We start from the raw sequence: 23,334 nt of genomic DNA, 5'->3' as shown, positions 1-23,334 counted from the left end.
ATCAAAAACTACTTATTAGGGTAAGCTGCTCTGATTGGATAGCACGAGGGTTTGGTCTGGTTTGGCTCCTTTAAGAAACAATGCTTGAAACGGAGCAGTAAATCAAGGATCTTTGCGGCAAGGCTAGAAGTAGACTACACACAGCTCGTGCATTCTTGAAGATTCTTCATTTATTATGAAGCCTGCTGCCTGCCTGAGTCTGATGCCACCTGAAAGCTGCTGATGCTGCTTCTGTCATGCAGGTAGTGCTAAGGCAGTGTAGGGCAAAGGATGAAATATCTCTTAAACATGGAAAATATGTTTCTTTAATTTCATTATGACTTCCATTCCATCTCAAACTCCGCTGTCGCCTCTGACGAGCAGCTAGTGTGCACTTTAGTAGGCTAGTAGGCTATTCCCACTTTCGTAGGCATATGGGACGATTGGTCTTTTTAACATTTTAAAAAACTGGAACCAGGATTTACAATTTTGTATTAGGCTAAACATGTAATCGTAACAGCAAATTCATGTTGACATTATGCACAGTATTTTTTAGTTTTGGGCAAACTCATTCAGATAAATTGTTTTAGTATAGCCTAGGCCTCCTCTTTTAACTAAACTTGTTCGCATATGCTGATATGAACTTGTTTTTAGCTTGATCAGTTAGTAAAAGACGCAATGGCTCGGCAAAACGGAGGATATCCTCAGCGATGTTGGCTGATGAGATGTCCAAGCGCATGGGGCCTGTTGGCCAGTGCTTTAGACCTACACCGGGACAGCTGCACTCCTACTCTTCTCAACTGAACCAACTTTCAGAACAAGCAGAACAGGACCAAGTGATTAAATTGAAAATCAGAAATGAACTTGCCTGTTGCCATTCAAAAGCCAGGTACAGACAGCGATGGCCTATTTAGAAAACAATAGAGGAACTGTGGTTGACAAACTGTCAGTTCCTCCCACAATGCCTTTACCTCACCATCAGTTTGCCCCACAATATATTCAACACAGTCAATACCATTTTAATAACATGAAAATGTACGAAGGTTGAACCACAAACACTGCAAAAATACATCTGGTAATAATTTTGAAATTGTCATTTGTTTTATGCTGTATTGTTCAGAAGGGTTTTTTCTTAAGAATTGTTTAAAGCCCATTTTAAGGTAGGCCTAGCCTATACATAGGCTATTGTTGGAATAGATCCATTTTAAAATAAATGTGAATATATATGAATATAATTGATTGTATATTTACGTTATTTATGTTTAAATTATATTAAGATTGTATTTATTATAAATGAAATCAAAGTACAAATGAATTTTCATTTTAATTGTCACCATCAGACACACTATGTGCACACAGTTGAAATAATAATACATTATCTTTATAATCATGAACAACAGGGTTGTAGCAGCAGCCTAGTAGAAGTATTGGTAATAGGCAAGTAGTACCTTCACAGTAGTAGTAATGACAACAACATTAAGACTTGGTGCCTATGCTTCATACACAGTCTTTGAAGCCTGAGTAAAGGTATGGCTGCCATTTATTTTTCACTGCTACTTCCTTTTACAGAACACAACATACAGCCTACATAGGCCTGTGTTCTATGTCCTAACTATATTTGCCAGGCCTTAACCCTGTTGGTCTCATGGTGACATCAGGTCAGAAAATCTTGGAATTGCAAATATCTAACATGCTGAATGGAAACTGCTTTTGTTTTCATTTGCATGTTATTTTAGACTACTGTCTACTTAATGATGCTAATGAAAACATAGTGGAGTAAAAAAAAAAAATTAATTTAAAAGATGTAGTTAAGTAACAGTAAAAGTAGGAAGAAAAATAAAAACTTAAGTAAAGAACACACATACACATACTTCACATTCATACTTTAGTACTGTATTTAAGTACGTATCCTTATTTACTTTACATCTTGGGATATTTGTGCTGTTTCCTTCAAAAATTCAACCTGACAGAGTATCTACAGTAGATTGGGAGGTCATTTAGAGTACTGTAGGACTAGATTTTATTTACACTAAACCTTTAAATTATTTGCATTGTTAAAGGGTGCTGCATTAACATACATCCTATCAAAAGTTCTGACTGCCTTCTTTTTCATTAAAAGCCTAGCGAATGGGGTTGTTACCCCACCTGGACTCGAAGCTTTTACCAGTACTTTGTACTTCTACCTACGTATTTGAGTATGTTTATAATGGGCTACTTGTTGTACTTAAGTACTGTAGATACTTTTACTTAATGGTATGCTATAAATTACTTACTTTTCCTAAGTCATTTTCTGATCAAATAACTGTAGGCCTACCTCTACTCAGTTGTGGGTCTTGGATACTTTATACAACTCTGCAAATATCATGACTGGGATGATACAAAGGAAAGTGCCTTTGCAAGTTGATACTTGTAATATAGTTGATATTTTATGAGAGATAAAAGGTGCTGTTAACCTAAGTTTTAAACTAATAGCCTATGTTAGGGTACGTTTTGCCTACTTCCCCTCATGTCAATTGCTGTGAAATGCAATTCAAATAAAATCAATTAAATGTATCAATTATGTATCAATGTATCATTTAAAGGGCATTTCCCAAGGTCTCGTAGTAGGCCTACAGTAGAAATGCAACATGAAAGCCAAGAGGAAATATCCTAGTCAAGAGTGAGACATGGATGAAAATAGTTTTTTGTTTCATGACATGAAAATGTATTATAGGGCCTAAAACTATAGGCTCTACCACTCTTATGTGTAATGTCCTGGATTTGGGTCTTAACGTGGGTCTTAACGTGTAGGCCTAGGAATATTGCAGTAAATGCAAGACATGCCGTTCAAACCGCCCTGTTCATTCTGAATTTGTTTCATTCATAGTAACTCTATTTTATATTTCATTCTATAATTTAATTCTGTTCACTCACACAGCAATTTTCCTGACCGAACCTCGTTTTGGACCCTGCTGGGTCAGGTTTGGGTATAGCGTGGATGTGACTGAGATGTCCTGAATTGCACTAAGTTCCACTCCATATTTTGAGCCAACCCCTACTGTTTGCCTCCAGACCGGATATTCGTGAGTCTCATCACCAACATTTCAAAAGTCAGCTGATGAGTTAGTCATCGAGTGGGAGTCCCTGGGTCTTGTTTTCTCTACTAGTCTTGGTCTACAAACACACGGGATCCACGTCTTTATTGGTATTTAGATTTAAATGTTCTACTTGCATTGTAGGGCATATGCATCAATTCAGAGATCTAGTTTTCCGCTGATCTGCCTGCTTGCCCGAAGTGGTCGGAGCAGCTGATGCTAGCGGAACTTTAGCTATCTAGCATGTTGTTGTAATTCTACAAACAAAATACCAACATCTATTTAGCCTCTTGAAGTCGGATAGTACCTATAAGCTTTAACACAGAACTGTACTCTTCATACAGACGGTGGTCTGTGCTGTAATTTGCGGCAAGTTTCATATAATGCTGTCAGCGCGCAGCGGCCTTCAAATTCTTAATTTTGGAATATCATGAAGGGACTGCCTATTTGAAGCGATATGACATCGGCTAAAATGTTACCTTGACCATTCGTTTTCGAAGTACATGCGTGGGGCTGGATATAAGCCTGTTTTCTTGGGTCACTGGTTCTCCGTTAACTTTGCTCAGACTGAATTTTAACTTCAGCCCGCATGCATGATACAGGATGGGTCGCATCTAACTTTTTGTTTTTCTACCATAACAGCGTTGCGCCCAGATCCAGGATGGCTCTTGTGAAAAGTGGATGGCTTCATAGACAGAGTAAGTATGCATATAAAGTAACATCTGAATAAGGTTATATTATTTTTTTCAACTTCCAACTTAAAGTCAGGCGAAAGTGATGGAATGCAGTTATTGAGGACACTGCTGTAGCATAGACCTTGAACGTGAGCAGTAGCCAATTTGTGGGGGGCATTTTCAGACTTTATTAAATTAGCTTTGGTAGCTCAGAAAGCTCACACTTTAATGTGTTTTCAATGCCGAGATTAATTCTCTGCATTCACCATAATGTTAAATTGAGTGTTTCGCTTTATAACCTGTGATAGAAGTATAGCTCCCCATCAATTTTAAATAGGATGTCATGTTATCAAGACCATATGCCAGACTAAACAGATTGTGACATGGCTAATATAGTAATACCCTTTTCCAGGTATCTTGCAAAGCAATCAATGCTTGTAGGCTATTTCTTTAAAGCAAAGTGTGTATTTGCATCTCACTTTCACAAGTGTTAAAAAGGGATTGGCGTTCTACTAAGGTGCTAAGGTACCAAAGTAAGTACCAAACAACAAACATCATAGACAGCTAGTGGCAATGTACCTGGAAAAGCCCGGTGGGCACGTGCCCACTCAGATTTTATATATGGATTTAAAAAAAAATATGAAATGCTATTTAAATGATTGTATTACTGATATTGTAATTTTATATTATGAGTCAATCATAACAATCACAAACACAACAATCATATAGCCTGTGTCATAGACTGTATCTCATAAAGTCACACCCTTCCCTAACATATTGGTTTCTTCCACATATGGCCTTGATGCATACAAATCTGTTGCACACTAAGGTAGGAGGAATTAACAGTGTGTTGTTGAAGTGGTTAATGGGATGGGCTAATGATGGGCCCAAAAGGAACCAGACTCACTTTGGTTGAGCAGTCAAATTAAAATGTGTCAAACTTTACAGGCACCATCTTGCGGCGATGGAAAAAGAATTGGTTTGACCTTTGGTCTGATGGAAGGCTTGTGTTCTATGATGACCAGCAGCGACGTGACATGGAGGATGAGATACACATGAGAATTGACTGCATAAACATCCGCAATGCAAATGCATGTCGAGGTGGGGAGACATTTGCTATTGATACTCAGTATTGCTTACAGTTGCGTATCAATGTAGAACAATGTATCTGAACTGTTAAAAGTTGAAAACATACAGTCAAGTATACTGAACCAAATTCTGTTTTCTCAATTTTCTACTTTCTCTTGTAGAGTTTAGTATTGTTTGAACTTTTGGAAGCCTTACCTTCATGGTGCTGTATATTTGTGTTTGTATTACATCACCTGAATGACTTTTGTTGCATAATTCTCAATTTTTTTTTCTCTCTCTCTCTTTACAGAATTGACACCACCTGAGGGCAAGGGTCGGGATTCCCTTCTGCAGATCGTCTGCAGAGATGGACGGGTTATCAGCATCTGTGCAGACAGCTCTGATGATTCTCTGTAAGTCACTTTGGCTACTTCCACACACCATTTCATTTTCAATTTAAAACTAATATGATCTTTGTCCAGACTCACGCTTGCAATTCCAGAACTTTCTTCACTATGGATGCTAGATAGATAGATAGATAGATAGATAGATAGATAGAGGAGATAGGAGTGTGGATCACATGTTCATACTAATCACATGACCATTCACACAGTTGTCATTGTCAAATAAGTTACAGAATTTAACTGTACTACAGATGCTATAGCTTCTATTTCATTCTCCATGTTGTATTCACCTCTGGCAGGCTAGTGGTGAAAGTGGAAGTGAGTCATGAGGAGTTAAGAAATATCAGACTGTCCTTCTGTACTGTCTGAGCACAGTACAGAATGACAATCAGTATTACAACATTCATGCCTTCATTGGAAAACATTATGGTGGTAAATCATGTCAACAGTTGTGTAAGTGAGAGAGTGAGGTACCACATCTGAGGTTTTGTCTTGACTATTTTCTTTGTCACAGGGCATGGACAATGGCTCTCCAGGATGCTAGAGTTAACACGGTGAGTGATTGTATCTGCAACATAAAGGGTTAACCACTTAATCATATGTACAGTAATCCCTTCAACAGCTGTACATCCTTGTGTTATGCTTTGGTCAGTAACTTTTGCTTATGTTAGGGCATGAGCATTTGGCCACCATAAAGGTAATTTGACTATTGTGTGTTCCTAAACAACAGTGTTGACATTGTGTATTGGGTTTATTTTAGGTTGTGGCTACACCCCAGATTGGCATGGCTGAGGAGGTTGTTGCCACGGCCCCTCCGCCATACTCTGAGTGTGCCCCAGCCTCTCAGGTATCAATTGCCGTTATTTTAAGCTTAGTGTTACATTTTACTGTTACATTTTTAGTGTTTAGTGGTTTAGTGTTACATTTTCACCATTTATTTGGTTTCAGGAACTGACAAGTTATTCATAACACTATTTTGGTATCCATAGTATTTTGTCGGTAAACTTTTTATAATTTCTGTTGAACAGGTTTACTGTCCAGACCAATATGGAGGCTATGTCCCTCAGCCTCCTCCACATGGCACCCAAATGGTTTATTCTCCTGATGGTCAATACTACACCGTTGCTTACCCATACCAGTATCAAGGTATGGCTTGAAACTATGGGAAGACAAAAAAAAAAAAAACTAATGAAGTGAAGTTTTGTCCGCTCAAGTTTTCCTGTTTACTGTTTTTCCTCAAATCATTGGAAGTGGAAATCGGAATGTGTTGTAATGTAGTCGATCTGCATGTAAATAGCAGTACATGACTTATGATGCTTTTGTCTGCTAAACAGGAGCTTACCCTCCTCCTGGAGTCAACCACGTCGTTGTCCAGGAGCGTCGCCGTGACGACGCAGGTGATGTAGCGCTGGGCATGCTTGCAGGTGCTGCGACTGGATTGGCTCTTGGATCTCTCTTCTCTGTGTTCTAATATGTTGCTCCCAAACTCATGTAAAGATTTCTTACTCCACAGATCACATATTGTTAAGGCAGCTGTCCAAGTGAAGGTTTAACTGCAGTATCACTGCAATATAATAGCTATTATCCTTGTTTTAGTTGGGCTTTGAAGTGTATCTGTGTGAACTAACCTTTCTGTCTTTGTACCAAAGACCTATTATCCCCTGTACCTCACTTTATGTCAGGCTTCTTAGTAAGTAAGTTACACATCTATGAAAATAACTATGTTAACCAAATATAATGATGAAGGGAACAATATTTTATTTAGATTCATGTATTGATGAGTATTCATTTTGATATGGGCTAGATGAAGTCTTAATGTGATTTTTCATGAAGGCCCACTTTGAGTCACCATGATGGAATCAGAGTTTCAGATAGGTGAAACCTCCTTTGACACAATATGGGTAGATATCAACTTCTTTGATTATTGGTCTAGTATGTAAGTATTGGTGCCTTCAGGGTCTCCCTGTTTTGGCAATTGTGGCTTTGCACTTTCTTAAACTTTTACACACCCAAGCACACCCTCCTCATTCAGTTTTAACTCCAGGATGTTTCTTTTCTGATGTGTTCATAATAAGAATTTAGTTTTATGTTATTCTTGTCATGTTCTAAATGTTTTTCTGATATGTGCAGTAGATTTTACACTCCATAAGATCAATAATTAGACTCTGATCGACCATTTATCTGTGTGTGTATATATCTATATCAAATATCCAAGACTTGGGATTGGTCAGAACATTTCATCACCTTGTGTCTTTCAGAATATGTGTCATTATTTATTGTCTCCGATATGTACAAACAGATGCACAAATATGAAGGGTAATTAGGGAAACTATAGGTAATTTACTCACATACTTCACTCAGTAGCCTCAGGGCATCCAGCTATTATAAATGATGGATCAGGACTTCTTCCATTCAAATCGCCATGCACTTTCACAAATGAATTATTTGTCATTGAAGCTATTTATTTGCTTTGTGTTTTCCACATAATTTGTTTTCCCTTCTAAATGAGTTACTGACCATGTTCAATAGACCTCTGAAGTTCGCCTACAAAAAAGCCACCATCTTTGCCCAAATAAGGAGATCCGGTATCTCAAGATTTTTTCTATGGGAAAATAACATGGGGATTTTGAATTATCGCACCTGTTACACTCTCACTGGGACGAAGAAATTGGAAAAGCAGACGTTTTGCGCTACAAAGTTTTGTCCTCTGCCTTCAAGTGCATACTGTGATCTTCGATAGGTGAAGATGGCACACTTTGATCTTCGCTACCCCAGAGCTAACTTACAATGCAACTTGCCATAGGCAGTTAGCTTCAATTAACTCCCGGATCTCCTTATATGGGCAAAGATGGCAGCTTTGGATCCTTTTTGTAGGCGAACTTCAGAGGTCTATACTAAGATATTTTGTCCCCTACGAGATGACTGGTCAGAGGGCCAGCAGTCTGATAGAAGTTCATTACTTTGTTCTGCTTATACTATATGTAATGTAATATCTTCTGAGTGGCATTTCTGATGATTCTCTTGAGGATGGATTTTTAACATACATGCTACATTGCACAAAAATGTATTGTTATTATTTACAAAGGTCTTGGATTTCAAGTCAATAATTTATTGTCATTTTATTCAAAGTTAACATTACAATAAAATGAATACATGTATGAAAGTGATGGAGAACCATTTCCTGGTGATTGACTGTATATTGCTTGTTTTCCAAAAAAAAAAAAAAAGATGACATTTTCAGTTCTCATGATAATTTAAATGCACATACAGGTGTAAATTTGAAGATAAAAAAACCCCCATGTCATTCAAGATTCTACTATATTGTGTGTGTGTGTGTGTGTGTGTGCATGACAGAGACTGAACTATGTAACAGATGACTATACAATTAAATGTAAACTGCCAGTGTTATGGGTACAGTGTTGGGGAGGTCACATTAAGAATTGTCTTATATTTTATTGTCTGTGGAACTCATGTCCTTGAACCAGAACCTATAATGGTCTAAAATGGGCCCCATTGGTTGGCAACAAAACTGATTTTACATTCTCCAAAGGGGGTTTTGTATGGTATCAGTGTAACTAGAGAGAAAGAGGAGGCACCAATGAGATGCATACATGGTTTGAAAAGTCTAAGCCTACATTAAAGTTACCATTCTGAATACCCGTTTAAAAATGTAACTAAATATAAACACTTATGTCACTCATAACATCCTTGTATTTTAAACAAGTTACTCATGCTTGTATTTTAAATACATAATCCCACTACAATGACTTTACTTCCCAACATTGTTTATACAATAGAACAAGGAAACAGCCTTTGGCACTTTCAGATGTATATGGAAACACTGAAGGAATGATAGAAGACAAAGATAAGACGGATGTAAGTCACACAAGTATTGCTTTGGTGTCATATCCTCTGCCGGTAATTAGCCTTCCTGACCAAAGTCTTCTGTGAACTTCTTAAGCTTCACCAAGTCATCCTCATTCACAGTGGGCTTGGTCCTCTCAAGTGACTTTAGCATGTCCTTCTGTTAAAAGAGGCAGTCATGAAGAATTTGTTTCTAACTCGACTACTTCGTTGGGTATATGAGAAAAAGGCATCTGTAATTATTTTTTACCATGTTAACAACAGGTTCCAAAAGTTCATTCCCTGATACGTCCATCCAGGTCATCTCTATGCCATTGGGGTCACTAGGAGAGCATGGGGTCAACAGATCATCAACCACCACATCTGGTTTGTTCCACTGGTTTCCACGTACCTGGTATCATGGATGTGGTATGTGTTAGTGGTAATTCAAAATTGAAGAAAACATTTAACTGCTTATATCAAGGATAAATACATGTTATTTCAAAAATCAATAATTTTGTTTTGCTATAAACATCCCCCAAAAGGTGTATTCTTTGCTATATGTGGAGAAAAAAACATGTAAATGGTAACATGGTGGAGTTCTTAAATCACTTGTGGATTGTTGGAACTGCATACCTCAATGAACTATGCTAAGCTATGCTATGTGTCATCTTAAATAACTCTTAGGGGGAGAGAGTGAATAAGCTAATTTCCAAAAATGTTGACATGTTCACTATGTCTCAAAGTGAAATACTCAGGTAGGGGCTATGGCTATCTAATCAAGTTACTATGGCGAAGTTCTTTCTCCTTACCCGTTTGAAGTGAGTGGCCGACTGCACCTTGCGGACAGGCTGCATGAGGGCATCTCGAACAATGATGCTGATATCGGCACCAGAGTAGCCCTCTGTCTTACGCCCAAGAGTGACAAAGTCTTCTTCATTCAGGTCATTGGGGGTGGTGCCCAAATTTAGCTTAAACATACTGGAGCGGGCATGCGCTTCAGGCAAAGGGATGTAGATGCGTTTCTCAAACCTAAGCCACAGACACAAGCACAGACACACACACACACACAACTGAATGAGCGTTCATGCTCATGAAAACACACATGTAATAATATACTATAGTCACTCTCCCTTTATTATGACCAGATGATGATCTTATATTGGTTATTATGCGGTTTTATTTTTCTTATCCTAACCTTCTTCTAATAGCAGAGTCCAGTGACCAAGGGATGTTGGTAGCTCCAAGAACAAGAATGCCATCATTGTCATTTCCAACACCTATAAAGGAAAAAGGAGGTGGACTAGTTAGAAGTGATATACATACAAAACCATCTGAATGCAATGCATCATTGACAAGTATTTGGCAGACGCATTTATCCAAAGTGATAAAATAACATGCAAGCTATTAACATTTATGCATTTTATATTTAGGCTACAGAGCTACAGCTAACAGCAATCGGATAACATTTAAAGGGATATTCCGCCATTTTTGGAAATACGCTCATTTTCCACCTCCCCTCGAGCAAAACAATCGATATTTACCTTGCTCCCGTTCATCCAGCCATTCTGTGAGTCTGGCGATACAACTTTTAGCTTCAGCCTAGCATAGATCATTGAATCGGATTAGACCATTAGCTTCTCGCCTGCTAGCTTCATGTTTAAAAGTGACTAAGATTTCTGGTAATTTTCCCATTTAAAACGTGTCTCCTCTCAAGTTAGAAAGTGCAATAAGACCAACTGAAAATGAAACCTGGCGTTTTTCTAGGCTGATTTGACATGGAACTACACTCTCATCTGGCGTAATAATCAAGGCAACTTGCAAACTACTGGCACTACTACTGCTTGTTGTCTATGGGGACTATTTTCAGATGCTGCGTACGATATCACTGCGCCTATGGTACGTTTGCAAGTTGCCTTGATTATTACGCCAGATGAGAGTGTAGTTCCATGTCAAATCAGCCTAGAAAAACGCCAGGTTTCATTTTCAGTTGGTCTTATTGCACTTTCTAACTTGAGAGGAGACACGTTTTAAATGGGAAAATTCCCAGAAATCTTAGTCACTTTTAAACATGAAGCTAGCAGGCGAGAAGCTAATGGTCTAATCCGATTCAATGATCTATGCTAGACTGAAGCTAAAAGTTGTATCGCCAGACTCACAGAATGGCTGGATGAACGGGAGCAAGGTAAATATCGATTGTTTTGCTCGAGGGTAGGTGGAAAATGAGCGTATTTCCAAAAATGGCGGAATATCCCTTTAAGCTACACTGCAGAGAAGACTATCTAAGAATCACCACTGCATCTGTCAATACTATAGGACAGGAGTTCTCAAGGAGCAAAGATTCCTATGGTATCTTAGCTCACCTTGCATCTGGACCAGGAACTCTGTTTTAATACGACGAGCAGCTTCACTCTCATTCTCGCTTCTTGAGCCACAGAGAGAGTCAATCTCATCGATGAAGATGATGGAAGGCTTGTGCTCACGGGCCATGCTGAATAGGCTTTTCACCAATCTGAACACAAAGAGCGAGTGTATGGGAATGAGGTTCCATATTAAAAAGGTACTTCTACTCATTTTGTAGAGAGAGATAATGTGTAGAATAAACATTATTGCAAGTTGATTAGTTTATTAGTTGATTATCAACAACCCTATCTCATATTCATGTCACCATCTACCCTAACCCAAACACCTATGTCCCTCTACAGGTATCTAACGCTTACTTCTCACTCTCTCCGAGCCACTTGGACACCAGGTCTGAGGAAGAGATGGAGAAGAAGGTGGAGTTGTTGGCCTCAGTGGCCACAGCCTTAGCCAGGTAAGACTTCCCTGTTCCAGGAGGGCCGAAGAGCAGGATACCCCTCCATGGAGTCCTTTTCCCTTGAGGTCAAGATAGGTAAGAAATCAATGGTTAAAATGAAGATAGACTGTGAACGATTCTGTGAAATTCTACATGACAAATAGACTAATGACAGCATGTAGAAAAGCATACAGGCATTTAAGCATAAAGAGATATACCAGTAAATAGGTGAGGAAACTTGATGGGGAGAATGACGGCTTCTTTCAATGCCTCTTTAGCTCCCTCCAAACCAGCCACATCGTCCCATTTTATATTTGGCTTCTCCATGACAATTGCACCTACAGATAACAAGAGTTCACCTAATTAATCACCACAACTTTGGTGACAATCTAAAAACAAGCCATTTATTTAATGAAAATAACGGTTAAGACATTGCAACACCAAAAAAAAAAAACAATTTGACACAATTGAGATTTTGCCATTTTAGTGTACCAGCGCCTTATCACAATGAATCATATTTTCACAAATATTGGAAGAGTGAACCTGATGAAGCAATGGCGAAACACGTTGTTCACTAAAAAGAAATCAGCAAATTCGAGTTGACCAGTGTGCGGTGATTTTACACTTTTCTGGATTTCATTAACAACTGCACATCACCACCACCTGAAAATTAGAGGGCTGTGCATAGGAACTGTATTCTTTTTAGTATTGCATGTTGAGGATTGCAGATCCATATAGAAGAAAGTACACATTTTGAAATTGTCTTTACTATTGCCATTATTTTCATGGACACCACACAAGTAAAAAAATATTTTAGTGTGGTGTATTTCTGGATTTGGACACAGTTGTATCTGAATTAGAATCTAATCCATGATCTTGCGAATGCTTATCTTTATTTTGATGAGAAAAAAGAATGTTATAATCTATTATGGATGATATGTAATCATCATAGTGAAAGGAGCATTGGTTTTTTTTTTTACCTTGAAGCTGATTTTGGAACTTCTTTTTCTCTTGGTCCTCCCCATCACTGTCAGTTCTGTAAAGGCGTAACATGTTCTCAGTTTAATGAGCCATAATAATCAACCAATATGCATCTCGACCAGTCTATGCCTCAGATATGACAAACCATGATTTCTGCTGCATGAATGAAGCCAATGAACCAGTAGACAGACAATAAGCATTATTGACTCAAATGACAAGCACATTGATTAGAGGTAATTTTTATGGGGTTATTTGATCACAGGGAAAGCTACTGCTCGACTGTCTAATGAAGCCAAGGCCCTGAAACCAGTCAGCAATTCCGACTGCATATCCATAAAAAAAAATAACTAGAGAATACTCAGCTAATGCAAAGGAATGGTTTTGTGGTGTAGACTGGCGAGCACAAAGAGCCATGCAAGTTACCATATCACTAAACGGAGACAGATGACAGCAACCATGAGTCAGCATGGTTTATAAAGACAGACCATCAGAGATGTGCATTAGGTTCCATAGCTCATAATCCTGATTTTCAAGTGGTGTAGATCTGTTATGAACATAAATGCTCTCTGCCTGTGCTCTGTAGCCACACCTTACAAACACGCCCTATTAAGCTGCTATTTTGTCACAAGCAAAGAGCTTACCTAAATCAGTCGTCATGCCGTCATAGAACAATGTCATATAAGATGTGGAGGAAATGGGTAGGATAGAGTAATGGGTCGGCAATTTTATTCTGGATGGAAAACCTCACAGTAGTCGATGGTGAATAAAATGGTCTGGTATCTGTCCGTATACAGCCCATGTTCTATTTTGTGCCAGTTTCACAAAGTCTCCCTCACCCTTTGTTGTCTGACTCTTTCACAGGTTTGGACGGAGGGTCTTTTTCTTTCTTGTTCAGGTGTCCTTTCAGTTCCTCTGCGCGTTCCAGGTAATCCTTGCACTTGGCCCGGATGCTCTGCTTGGCTTTCTCTCCCTGAGCCTCATCTGCAAGACATGGAAGTGCATCACATTATGCTTGTCCTTCCGATTTATATTTAAGCAATATGGCACAAGTGAGAACGAGGATGGTAAAGGATAGACCCGTGGGCATAAGGCCAGGGGCCGAACTGGACTCTCGTCCAATCATAAATAAATAACGAGTTAATTTGGACCTAACTAAAGTGAGGTAGGACAATCAATTAATTTTAAGCATAAGTAGGGTTAACGTAAACTGGTATTTAACACTGGATCTTTATAGTCAGTAGCCTATTCGTAATATCATTTAAGATTTATGATATGGTGAAGTACATGTTACTGAGTTTTACTATGTGTTTGACGTGTACTTGGAGTAAAGTGGCAGCAGCCTATACTCATTACATTTCACCACGTGGAGAAAGTACTGTATTGATTGTTGGTACAAACGCAGGGCTTCCTCATAGTTTTTTGCCTTGTCCTCCTCTGATGCCTTGCTTGCCAGGTCAATGGCTTTCTGTGTGGAAAAAAGAAACCACTGTGACAAAAGAAAGGGGTGTGCCCATCATACCACTGACACCTTGTTGAACTGGATGCTATTCACTGTCATTGGTTGGATTGTGTTGTCAGATAAGCATGGCGAGAACTATGATGTCAACTTTCCAGACTGACTTTTAAACTTCTATTGTCTGCCAATTTCAGTAATCCCTGTTTAAAAATCCAATCTTACACCATTGATTTGGAAAATACCATAAACTTGTCATAAGGATACATTTCAGCAAAAGATGGTTGTAATTAAGAATTACCCAGACTCCTCGCCTTTAACTAGGCTACGTGCTTCCTTGTTTGGAGCTGTTACCAAAACCCCCGTTTTAAACATTATTTAAAAATATGGACATTATTATAGAGGCCCATAAAACAATTTGGACACGACATCACGCTAGGATTAGCCTGTTTCTTTTGAACAAGATCAGATAAGTATTACAAGTGTTAGCCTATTATAATCGGACTGCATAGGTAGGCTACCTGTACTTACCTGTAGGTTGTTGGATTTATTGGCCATTCTGCGTAGACTGTAATATAAATTAAATTATTCTACCTGTAGACCACTGAAAGTATGTACCTTAAATGCGTTAAGTCTTTTAACAATAATTACGTTTACATGGCTACACACAAATATCTATTCTGAAGGGGGAAAAAGATTGTTTCTCTCCCTGTTTACAGCGTTGCTTCCGAGTTTGCTGTCAACGTCACAAATTCACGGTGAGTGATGTGGGAGGGGTTGATGTGGATGACCAAGCATCACGGGTGAACAGCAGGCGCTCCAACAGTAGGCTAGTTGTGCGGGTGTGGCCAACCCATTCAACACTCTCCCAAGGCGAGGTAGGCTACATCTGCTCTTGATCAATTTGGCACTGAGTTGTAGTCTCGCATGTAGTTTGTCACCAGTAGGCTATAGACAACAACCGAAACTTAATAAAAGTTTTCTGACAATGCTGCTCCCCGTGGACAAAACTGGCAATATCACCAAGTTGTTCCGACCATTATGAATATTTCTTTTCAAAGACAGAAGATTAAAGGAATGAATTTCATGAACACAAATTTATTCCATAAGTAACCAAAAAATAAACTTTTTGAAACAAAGGATAGCCTAAACAAGAAGGACAAAATATAGCCTTTAACAGCACAAATACAGAACATCCAGAACAATTCACTGGAAAAGAAAAGGCAAAACAACCTCAATGTCATTCATGATGGTAAACTGTTTTTATTATAATAACCCTGTTATTTACAGTAACAAGGTCTCTTCATTACCCAACAACTGATGCCATATGAAACACATTTTAGCAATATAAGTAACATATCCACCATACAGCAAAAATATGATAATTAAGGCAATACTTGTTTGTTAAGAATTGGTTTCATTGAAGTTGTTGCTACAAGAAGTATGATAGCCTACAGTTAATTTAATACTGAGTTCAACCAAAAATTGCGCTGATTGTAGACATCTCATTCAGACAGGCTTGAGAGACCAAGTTTTTTTTAAATTCATAGCTTCAGTTGCAAACAAGCACCATAAAATATATCCTCTTAAATATCACTGAAATATCCAAACTGCTTTGCTATCTGACCTCTGGCAGGAAGTACATAATTCTCAGGACACCCATGGTCAAATGAGAGGACCAGGGTAAAATGGTCATCAACTTCCATTGGCGATGTTTGGTCGTAGAAGCCAAAGGATTCTGTCGTTCTTAGTAAGATCGGCCGGGAGATCATTATTCTGTCAAGAATAAAACAGCAAATTAAAAATAAAAACTGACACAATTGGTCAATTAAGGCTTTGCAGCAATAATCTTTCTTCTTTTGACAATATTTCCTACAGTGTGCATCCTTATTTCTCACCCTTTCATTGCATGTCATACTTTTCTAAGTTTCCTTGATAAATAAGTGTCCCTATAATCTCTGAAGCAGATTTAACATTTGTGAAACTCACATTATTTGGTAAAGATGGATCTGCATTTGCTTCCAGCAAAAGTGATACAGTCTTAGGATTTCCCCCCATAACAGCTGCGTGAAGAGCAGTTGAACCATTCTGCAATGATGATAGAAGCAAAATGACTTATTCCAATGCAATTACTCATTTACTTCACCCAGATCCACCTTGCTCTTGATAATTAGGTTTAAGTATTGTTAGAGATATATTACGACATTATAACTGTTCTTATCTTAATTGTATACTGTACCACAAATATGACAGCTACCAGAGTGATTAACTCTACAACTAGTTTGCATGCTTTGGTGTCTTAATTATAGAGCTTTTACAGTATGAGATTAAAATATATACAGTAGGTACAACCTTCAAGAGGCCCAGGGAGGGGGAGAACTTCAGAAGCTCCTCAATGACTTTATTATGTCCTTTGAATGCAGCCTTGAACAGGGCCGTGGAACCATCCTTTTAACAGACACAGGATCCACAAACGAATGAATAGTCCACAAGGAAACAGATTGGAAACAAGCAAATGATTGAATGAACATAATTTAAACCATTTAACCCCTAGCAAAATTGGTGCAAACAATCTCGCAGTACTTTTGTGATGTTATGACTGAGAGTGTTTACCATTCTGTCTGTGTCGCGGTCTGCTCCACGCAGCAGTAAGACCTTCACCACCTCGCTGTGGCCCATCTGGGCTGCCATCCACAAGGGGGCAGTGCCATCCTAAGGCAGAGCAAAAAGTATGGGACATGGAGTAAGCTTTATGGCACGCATGGGTAAATGCTCAGTGCAAGCACCCTATTTAAATGACTCCCTGTGCCAGCACAGAGTAAAGAAATACATATGAGCTTGTGCATGAGTGAGTGTCTTTATGTGTATGACGGTTAACACAGTAAATTCAATGTAATTACAGAAATGTTTTTTATCAACTGAAGTCAGACATTACGTAACATTTTGCAGTGCTTAGACAAGGCCAACTGAATGATGGAATTGCACCATCATAAATCTCCTTATTTTATTGCAAGTCTCTTCTTAGATAATCTTAATGAAGTAATGCATTGCGTGACACCAGTGAGACAGGTGAGGGGTCATGGGGGCTATCCACCCACCTCACGCAGGTGGTTCGCTTTGGCTCCAGATGATATCAGCTGACGCACAACTGTCACATGACCTTGTTGGGCAGCGAGGAATAGAGTGGAGGCTCCGTCCTGAAATGAGATATCCCGATGCAGCTAGTCATACATAGTGTGTGTTGACCAACAGAACATTTAAAAATAGTCACAGTCTGGGAGATCCTCATGAGAACACTGCTTGGTGTCGGTGGTAGAAATAGCAGAGGAGTTTCTCAAGGGTAGGTGCTTGTAAGAGTAGTTTTACGTTGAAGGTTGTTAGACAGAACTTACAATTCTGTATACAGCCAAGAAGATAGACGTAGGGGGTGCATATATTGCACTTTCAAAGGAAGACATGTAATTCTATCCCCGGCACTTATTTGAAGATAAATAGACTTGCTGTCAAAATGAGATCACATGACGCTTCTTTATAATACTAGCTTGTGACCTGAGGCTAGTCTTTGCCAATCAAACAGACTTAGCTCACTAACTTGCTTAATTGCTGTTGACTATTATGAAATGATGCCGGCAAAAAAATAAAGTCTCGTTTGATTTACATTTAGTCATTTTCAGTCTCCAATAAAAATCTTACTTCAGCATTTTGGGCAGTCAGAGTTTATAACAAGGTTATAGTGATGCTATTCTGAATAGTTATCAAACTAATCACTTTACTAAAGATTACGATTACTATAGGTAATTTTGTGTATTATGTGCATATTGCGCAATGGATAAAATAGGCCAGAAAGGTGGACACACAGAAACGCTCCACAGAAACATGTTTCTCTTCCAGGCAAGCCACTGAAGTACCGTAAGATTACAGGGGATATCCACAGGACAACAGTGGCCTGATTTCATCTGCTTGCACCTCACCCTTAAAGCCCCTTTTCCATGGGTCTACCCCAGGCCCAGCCATCCTCTCTAAATCCCAATCCCTGTCAAGCTCACTGTAATGCCCCACTATCAGAGCAACCACAGAGAAACTGATCTTCTATTCATGAACATGCTTACAGTATTTTCCTGTGTATTAGCCGCATTGTGCATAAGCCGCAGGACAGCGTTTTATGGAAGGTCAAAGAAACAAAACCATATCAATTCCATATTAACTGCCCCTGTATTAACCTCATAGCTGAAGAATTTTTCCAAATCAATGTATAAGTCGCAGGTAATAGTTGTGAAATCATGGTAGTATCCCATGCGACTGAGAAATGCGTAGAAGACAGCCGTATGCAGGAAATACTCACATTTAGCTGGTCATGGACATTCGCCCCATTCTTCAGTAAGGTCTCAACAACTAAGCTGTGGCCATACTGGCTAGCGGCGGAAAGGGCTGTGCCTCCATCCTGTAAAGTAGATATAGTTATGAGATGCATTGTGGTCTTTATACAAACAATACAATTAAAGAATTTGCACAGCATGGAAATGTTCAAACGTGCTACGGAGACTACAGCACACCATATATCAAATATCTGTATTTGTTTAGCAGGATTTAGTCTTGTGATACCTTGAAACCAAAATGTATTTTTAGTGAGGACATTATCACCTAATTTTGTTGCCATGGCTGGCAATGAGATAATTAGTAGCTTATTAGATATCATGAAGACGGAGGGGTTTAACACCGATCCCTCCCACGCAGTCAAGCTCTCTTTCATTATCCAGTTTGTCTGCACAGGTTGACACATGAATGACAGCAGGCTACTCTGAGTACCTTGGTCCGGAATTCTGTGGAGGCCCCAAACTCAAACAGCAGCTTGACAATGTCATTGTGTCCCTGCTGGGCAGCAAAGAAGAGCGCAGTAGAGCCTGTCTAGATCAAAGTAGAAGACACATAGACAGCACCATCAGTTGGCGTTCCAGGCATCAAAGAGACAGGCACACTAAGGATGATATATAATTTAGCCCTCGGTCCTCACTTGCCAAATGTTGAACTGATTGCACCAATTATCTTCCAAGTATATTTGCACCATGAACTTCAAGTCATTGCTTTTTATGATGGTAAGTCTTCACAGAATCATATTAACATTGATCTATAGCAGTCAGGGAATATTTTCCACATTAATAATGCAATGACATGCTGTTAGGTCTCCTTGCATGGCTCAACAGGTAACCTTTCCAGGAAGTGAACAGCAATGTTTTGGAAGTAGCTGACAGTTGAAAAAGAGAAATGCCTTTTCGCTACATGGTAAATCTGATGGAAGCCTCTAATCTGAGTAAATCAAAATACACCTAACTGTTTGACACCGACAATTACTAGGGTAAATTATGTTTTTGTTGAACTATTTGTTTTGCATAAATTAACAGTTAATCTCCTTCTGACATCTCCCTCTGGCTTGTATTTTCCCACTCCATTGGTTTAAGGTAACCACTATGATTGGAGGCCTAGAGTGTCAGTCGGTCAGTGTGACGTGAATGGTCTGAATACCTCTCTTTGCAAGTTGATATCAGCTCCTTGCATGATGAGCTCCCGGGCACAGTCATAGTGTCCGCTGTATGAGGCAACCATAAGAGCCGTGGTGCCAAACTGGAGAGGGTGTACAACGTCATCAACAACATCATCATCAGTCTCCTGAATACGTTACTAGAAAATCTATAGCAGTGATTACTATGTAGAAAATCCATTTTCCCAGGAAGTTGAAAACAAATTCTCAAAATCACTGCACTTGAGTTCTCGGAGGATCCTGGAGCAAATAGGTGATGTGTGAGTGACGAGGCTTTGAATAGTGGTGGTGGTGTTAACAGGAGTAGGGGTGCAATTGTTTTTCATTGTCAAAGTGGGCCACATCAAAAATAAACTTTGGAAACCATTGCTATACACTAACAAGCATTAATATGAAGAGTAGCCTATTCAACATGTAGCTATACAATCCGAATTCTCACAAAGGCAGTCAGTTTGTTTAAGGGATCTGAGGATACAGTCAATGAGAAATGATCAATGATATGTCTTGTTTTTCAAAAATTCTCACTCAATAGGGTGGGTTCACAATCATACACTGCAAATGTGCAGACACACACATACAGAGAGACACACTGCCTTGTCATAAGTGCTCTGTTGGCCATACACAGTCTTTGCAGTCGGCATCCACGCGTCCACTGTTGAGAAGCAGCTGAAGCAGAGCCAAGTTTCCCTTCCGTGCTGCCCAAAATACTGCGTTGGCGAGGGGCGTCTCTTTCTGCAAAACATATACATATATCTAGATGTCACATATGGCCATCACAGTGCAGTGCACTGATAGACATGTCATGGCAGCCTATATGTGCACACACAGTCCCGCGCACCAGCCACCGGGCACTTGATTGGCCATTAATGCAGCGCAGTCAAAACAGACGAACCTGCTATTCCATGTAAATTCATCCTCACATCGAATTTTATGGATAAATGCAGAGGCAACATAAGCAGTTTGTGGCGATCCACAAACGTCAATGTGGTTTATTTCTAGAGAGTATAATATAGCAAAACACTGCAGCATAGCATAATAGAGAGCACGACAGGAGAGCTTTCCCCACTATATCACCGTTCCCTTCCATAGTGTTTGCTGGTCGCCTGGCAGAGCTAACTGGCTGCGCTGACTGTGTTCATGAGTAATTTGTCTGCACACTGATATGTCCGGAAGACAAAGATGAAGATTTATATTCGTCCTCAGTGAACACCGGTGTCATTGCGAACTTGCTCCTGCCAGAAAAATACGCTGTCCAATTCGCCTTTAGCTAAGACATGTCAGTTGCGAAGTATAGTGCTCGTCAGTGCTACAGTACTGTTCCAACTCGTCATAGCGGTTTATCATAAACCAGAATGTAGAAATTGAAAGGGACTCTCACCTTGAACGACATTCTCCGTGTCCTATTCACAATTCATTGCTCTAGATGAAGACAGTTGACCGACGGCTAACTTCAGGACCGCTGGCGGTCTAAGGGATTTCGCTGTCCACCCTGCCCAGTTGACGTCGCTCTAATATTACAAGCCCACCAGCTATTACGCAGTGTTGTCTCTCCGCTCGAATGTCAACATAAACACCTTCATAGCCTCGGAAATGACAGAAAATATTAGAAGACGTTATAGCCTATATTTTGTTCCCTTACCCTATGCTATAAAAATAATAATGATAATAATAATAATAATAATAATAGTAATAGTTAAGCCCCTCTAAACGTTAAACATTCAGACATCCTTGCAAATCTGTTTGCATTAAATTACAATTATATCCATTGCAATAAAAACAATTAGGCCTTTGTTCCAGTAGATGAATATGGACAAAATGTCGTTTTTATCATTAATATTCCTTGTCTGTAAATTATGTTGGCTTAAGGAATATTGAAGGTGGTTGAATCTCTCTCTCTCTCTCTCTCTCTCTCTCTGGTTCTTGTATATGATATGCCACATTTGTGGCTGGAGCAGAGATGAACAGAGATGAATTGTAGAGGGAGTCATACTTGTTTCATGAAAGACATGCAAATATCCATGTATGGGATTTTTAAAAAATGACAATATGTTATGCCATCTATCCTCTTTGATCAAGGTTTTGGGTTGTTCATCTTTAACCATTCATTGACGAGATAAGCAATAGGCCTACTGATGAACTTTGACGCTGTCGATGCTGTCATTATATTGAGATGTGTTAAAAGTGCACGTGCATATGCCTGGAATACACCAGATGCTTGGTCTGATGCCTGTAAAGGAAGCTTTGTACTGTAAGCCTAATAGAATACTTGTGTGCAGTGAAACATGGGTATTTTCAGTGACTCTCTTATAAAGGTGTGGATAATATCTTTATTCATTCACCTGTGTCCACCAAGAAACGATATGCTGTATTTGAGAAGTTTTGTGAGGAGTCTTTGTGTGTTGACATAAAGTAAACCTGATCTAAAACTGTAATATGGTTTGTGTGTTATATTTTACACTGCAACAGAATGAAAGAATGTGCAGCAAATAAACACTAACATCTAGAGGCCCTAATTGGTCTTTATAGGCCCATTATACGTTTTGGAGAGGAGAAGCCTACCCCGTTTACCTGCTGGCGTGAAACACATATTTTACACACGATTTTACCTGTCATTTTCATTCTAATGGCCTGCAGGGCAAACTTTTCCACACATATAATTATCTCATCACAAACTGTTATTATCCGGGTTGTCCCAGCACACTGCACATCATTTTTTACCAAACGTATGCTTGAGAATGGTGCTATCATTTGGACAGGTGGGTTGTTTTCTTTAGCCACTGACAAATACACCTGACTAGCACTGGCTGTTTGCCATGCACTTACATTGAACTGAATTTGCACAGTTACACCATCTTTTTTTATTACGATTCAGAGCAGAAAAATAACAAGTTTTGGCCTGTTTCAAGGCAGACACAAGACAGTAATGGTATGCTGGCACGAAAAACTAGGGGTGTCAATCGTGGCTTAAAAGAAGTTTGGGTTTTTCCTGAATCTGCAGTCACTCAAGAGATGTTTAGATAAGTACAGACTGTTTGGAAAGCGACATATTTGTGTGATTCTGGAACTACTAGAGCTTAACTCTAATCCCAGGGAGCGTACATTGCTATAATCATCCTCAAGTGAAAGTTTGAGCTGCAGTCCTTTTCAAACATTCTATGCATCACAGGCGGTAAGACAGGTAAAAACAAACTTAAATAAAGTCACCCACATTGAACATGTTCTTGCAAATTCTTTCCAGTCAAGAGCGACTTACAAACATCACCAGGGGTTTTGTATCTCTGTTTATGCATTATGAAGTGTATTTTGCAATCAATGTTCAGTTCCAGCTTGTTTTGGCGGCCATGCTGCGCTCCTACAGTATGTTTTTAGTTAGTTGTTTTCCTCTGATCTGGTCTTTCTGTCATGCTCAGATGGAGTGATGTCAGTTGGAGCATCTCCCTGTTCTATGCTGCTTAATGATTGCCCTGTGAGTGCTAATACATGTCCACAGTGCTGAACAGGCAAAACATGTCTCTGTTCCTCCAC

General features: G+C 39.2%; 3 protein-coding genes across 4 annotated transcripts; 1 reads left to right on the top strand and 2 right to left on the bottom strand.

The window, feature by feature from the left end:
* The first annotated feature begins 3,016 nt into the window (after window positions 1-3,016).
* plekhb2 (pleckstrin homology domain containing, family B (evectins) member 2) lies at window positions 3,017-8,364 on the top strand. 2 transcript variants are annotated; one of them, XM_062555518.1, is made up of 8 exons: window positions 3,017-3,041; window positions 3,696-3,751; window positions 4,676-4,828; window positions 5,106-5,208; window positions 5,714-5,753; window positions 5,960-6,046; window positions 6,228-6,345; window positions 6,534-8,364. In XM_062555518.1, exons 2-8 carry the CDS (start codon window positions 3,715-3,717, stop codon window positions 6,668-6,670), a joined length of 675 nt encoding a protein of 224 aa, XP_062411502.1. In that variant the 5' UTR covers window positions 3,017-3,041; window positions 3,696-3,714; the 3' UTR covers window positions 6,671-8,364. The 2 variants fall into 2 exon arrangements, with proteins under 2 accessions (XP_062411502.1, XP_062411501.1); XM_062555517.1 differs by lacking the exon at window positions 3,017-3,041 and adding an exon at window positions 3,051-3,163.
* On the bottom strand, window positions 8,288-15,025 carry LOC134101741 (vacuolar protein sorting-associated protein 4B-like). The gene is made up of 11 exons (XM_062555514.1): window positions 14,805-15,025; window positions 14,174-14,285; window positions 13,657-13,801; window positions 12,820-12,875; window positions 12,058-12,177; window positions 11,763-11,919; window positions 11,406-11,554; window positions 10,241-10,322; window positions 9,855-10,074; window positions 9,314-9,454; window positions 8,288-9,223 (listed from the first exon to the last, which is right to left on the bottom strand). The coding sequence occupies exons 1-11, from the start codon at window positions 14,829-14,831 to the stop codon at window positions 9,122-9,124; spliced, it is 1,311 nt and encodes a 436-aa protein (XP_062411498.1). The 5' UTR covers window positions 14,832-15,025; the 3' UTR covers window positions 8,288-9,121.
* A 340-nt stretch (window positions 15,026-15,365) lies between these two features.
* ankrd29 (ankyrin repeat domain 29) lies at window positions 15,366-21,310 on the bottom strand. Its single transcript, XM_062556108.1, has 10 exons — window positions 21,188-21,310; window positions 20,431-20,541; window positions 19,794-19,892; window positions 19,080-19,178; window positions 18,616-18,714; window positions 17,372-17,470; window positions 16,887-16,985; window positions 16,626-16,721; window positions 16,263-16,361; window positions 15,366-16,049 (listed from the first exon to the last, which is right to left on the bottom strand). The coding sequence occupies exons 1-10, from the start codon at window positions 21,197-21,199 to the stop codon at window positions 15,969-15,971; spliced, it is 894 nt and encodes a 297-aa protein (XP_062412092.1). The 5' UTR covers window positions 21,200-21,310; the 3' UTR covers window positions 15,366-15,968.
* Window positions 21,311-23,334: the final 2,024 nt, after the last annotated feature.

This window comes from Sardina pilchardus, chromosome 15 (assembly GCF_963854185.1).
Source record: "Sardina pilchardus chromosome 15, fSarPil1.1, whole genome shotgun sequence".
NCBI lineage: Eukaryota > Metazoa > Chordata > Actinopteri > Clupeiformes > Clupeidae > Sardina > Sardina pilchardus.
Note: the sequence above shows the minus strand (reverse complement) of the source record. Positions and strands in the feature narration are given on the sequence as shown.

Coding starts and splice junctions, on each gene's coding strand:
- plekhb2 (XM_062555518.1), top strand. CDS start 3,715: ATGGCTCTTGTGAAAAGTGGATGGCTTCATAGACAGA. Junction 4,829..5,105: donor CAATGCAAATGCATGTCGAG/GTGGGGAGACAT, acceptor CTCTCTTTACAG/AATTGACACCACCTGAGGGC. Junction 5,209..5,713: donor GACAGCTCTGATGATTCTCT/GTAAGTCACTTT, acceptor TCTTTGTCACAG/GGCATGGACAATGGCTCTCC.
- ankrd29 (XM_062556108.1), bottom strand. Junction 19,893..20,430: donor ATGCCGACTGCAAAGACTGT/GTATGGCCAACA, acceptor CACCCTCTCCAG/TTTGGCACCACGGCTCTTAT. Junction 16,362..16,625: donor CCTCCCTGGGCCTCTTGAAG/GTTGTACCTACT, acceptor TCATCATTGCAG/AATGGTTCAACTGCTCTTCA.
- LOC134101741 (XM_062555514.1), bottom strand. CDS start 14,831: ATGGCCAATAAATCCAACAACCTACAG. Junction 13,802..14,173: donor CTTTCTCCACGTGGTGAAAT/GTAATGAGTATA, acceptor CATGTCTTGCAG/ATGAGGCTCAGGGAGAGAAA. Junction 10,075..10,240: donor GACTCTGCTATTAGAAGAAG/GTTAGGATAAGA, acceptor TCTGTGGCTTAG/GTTTGAGAAACGCATCTACA.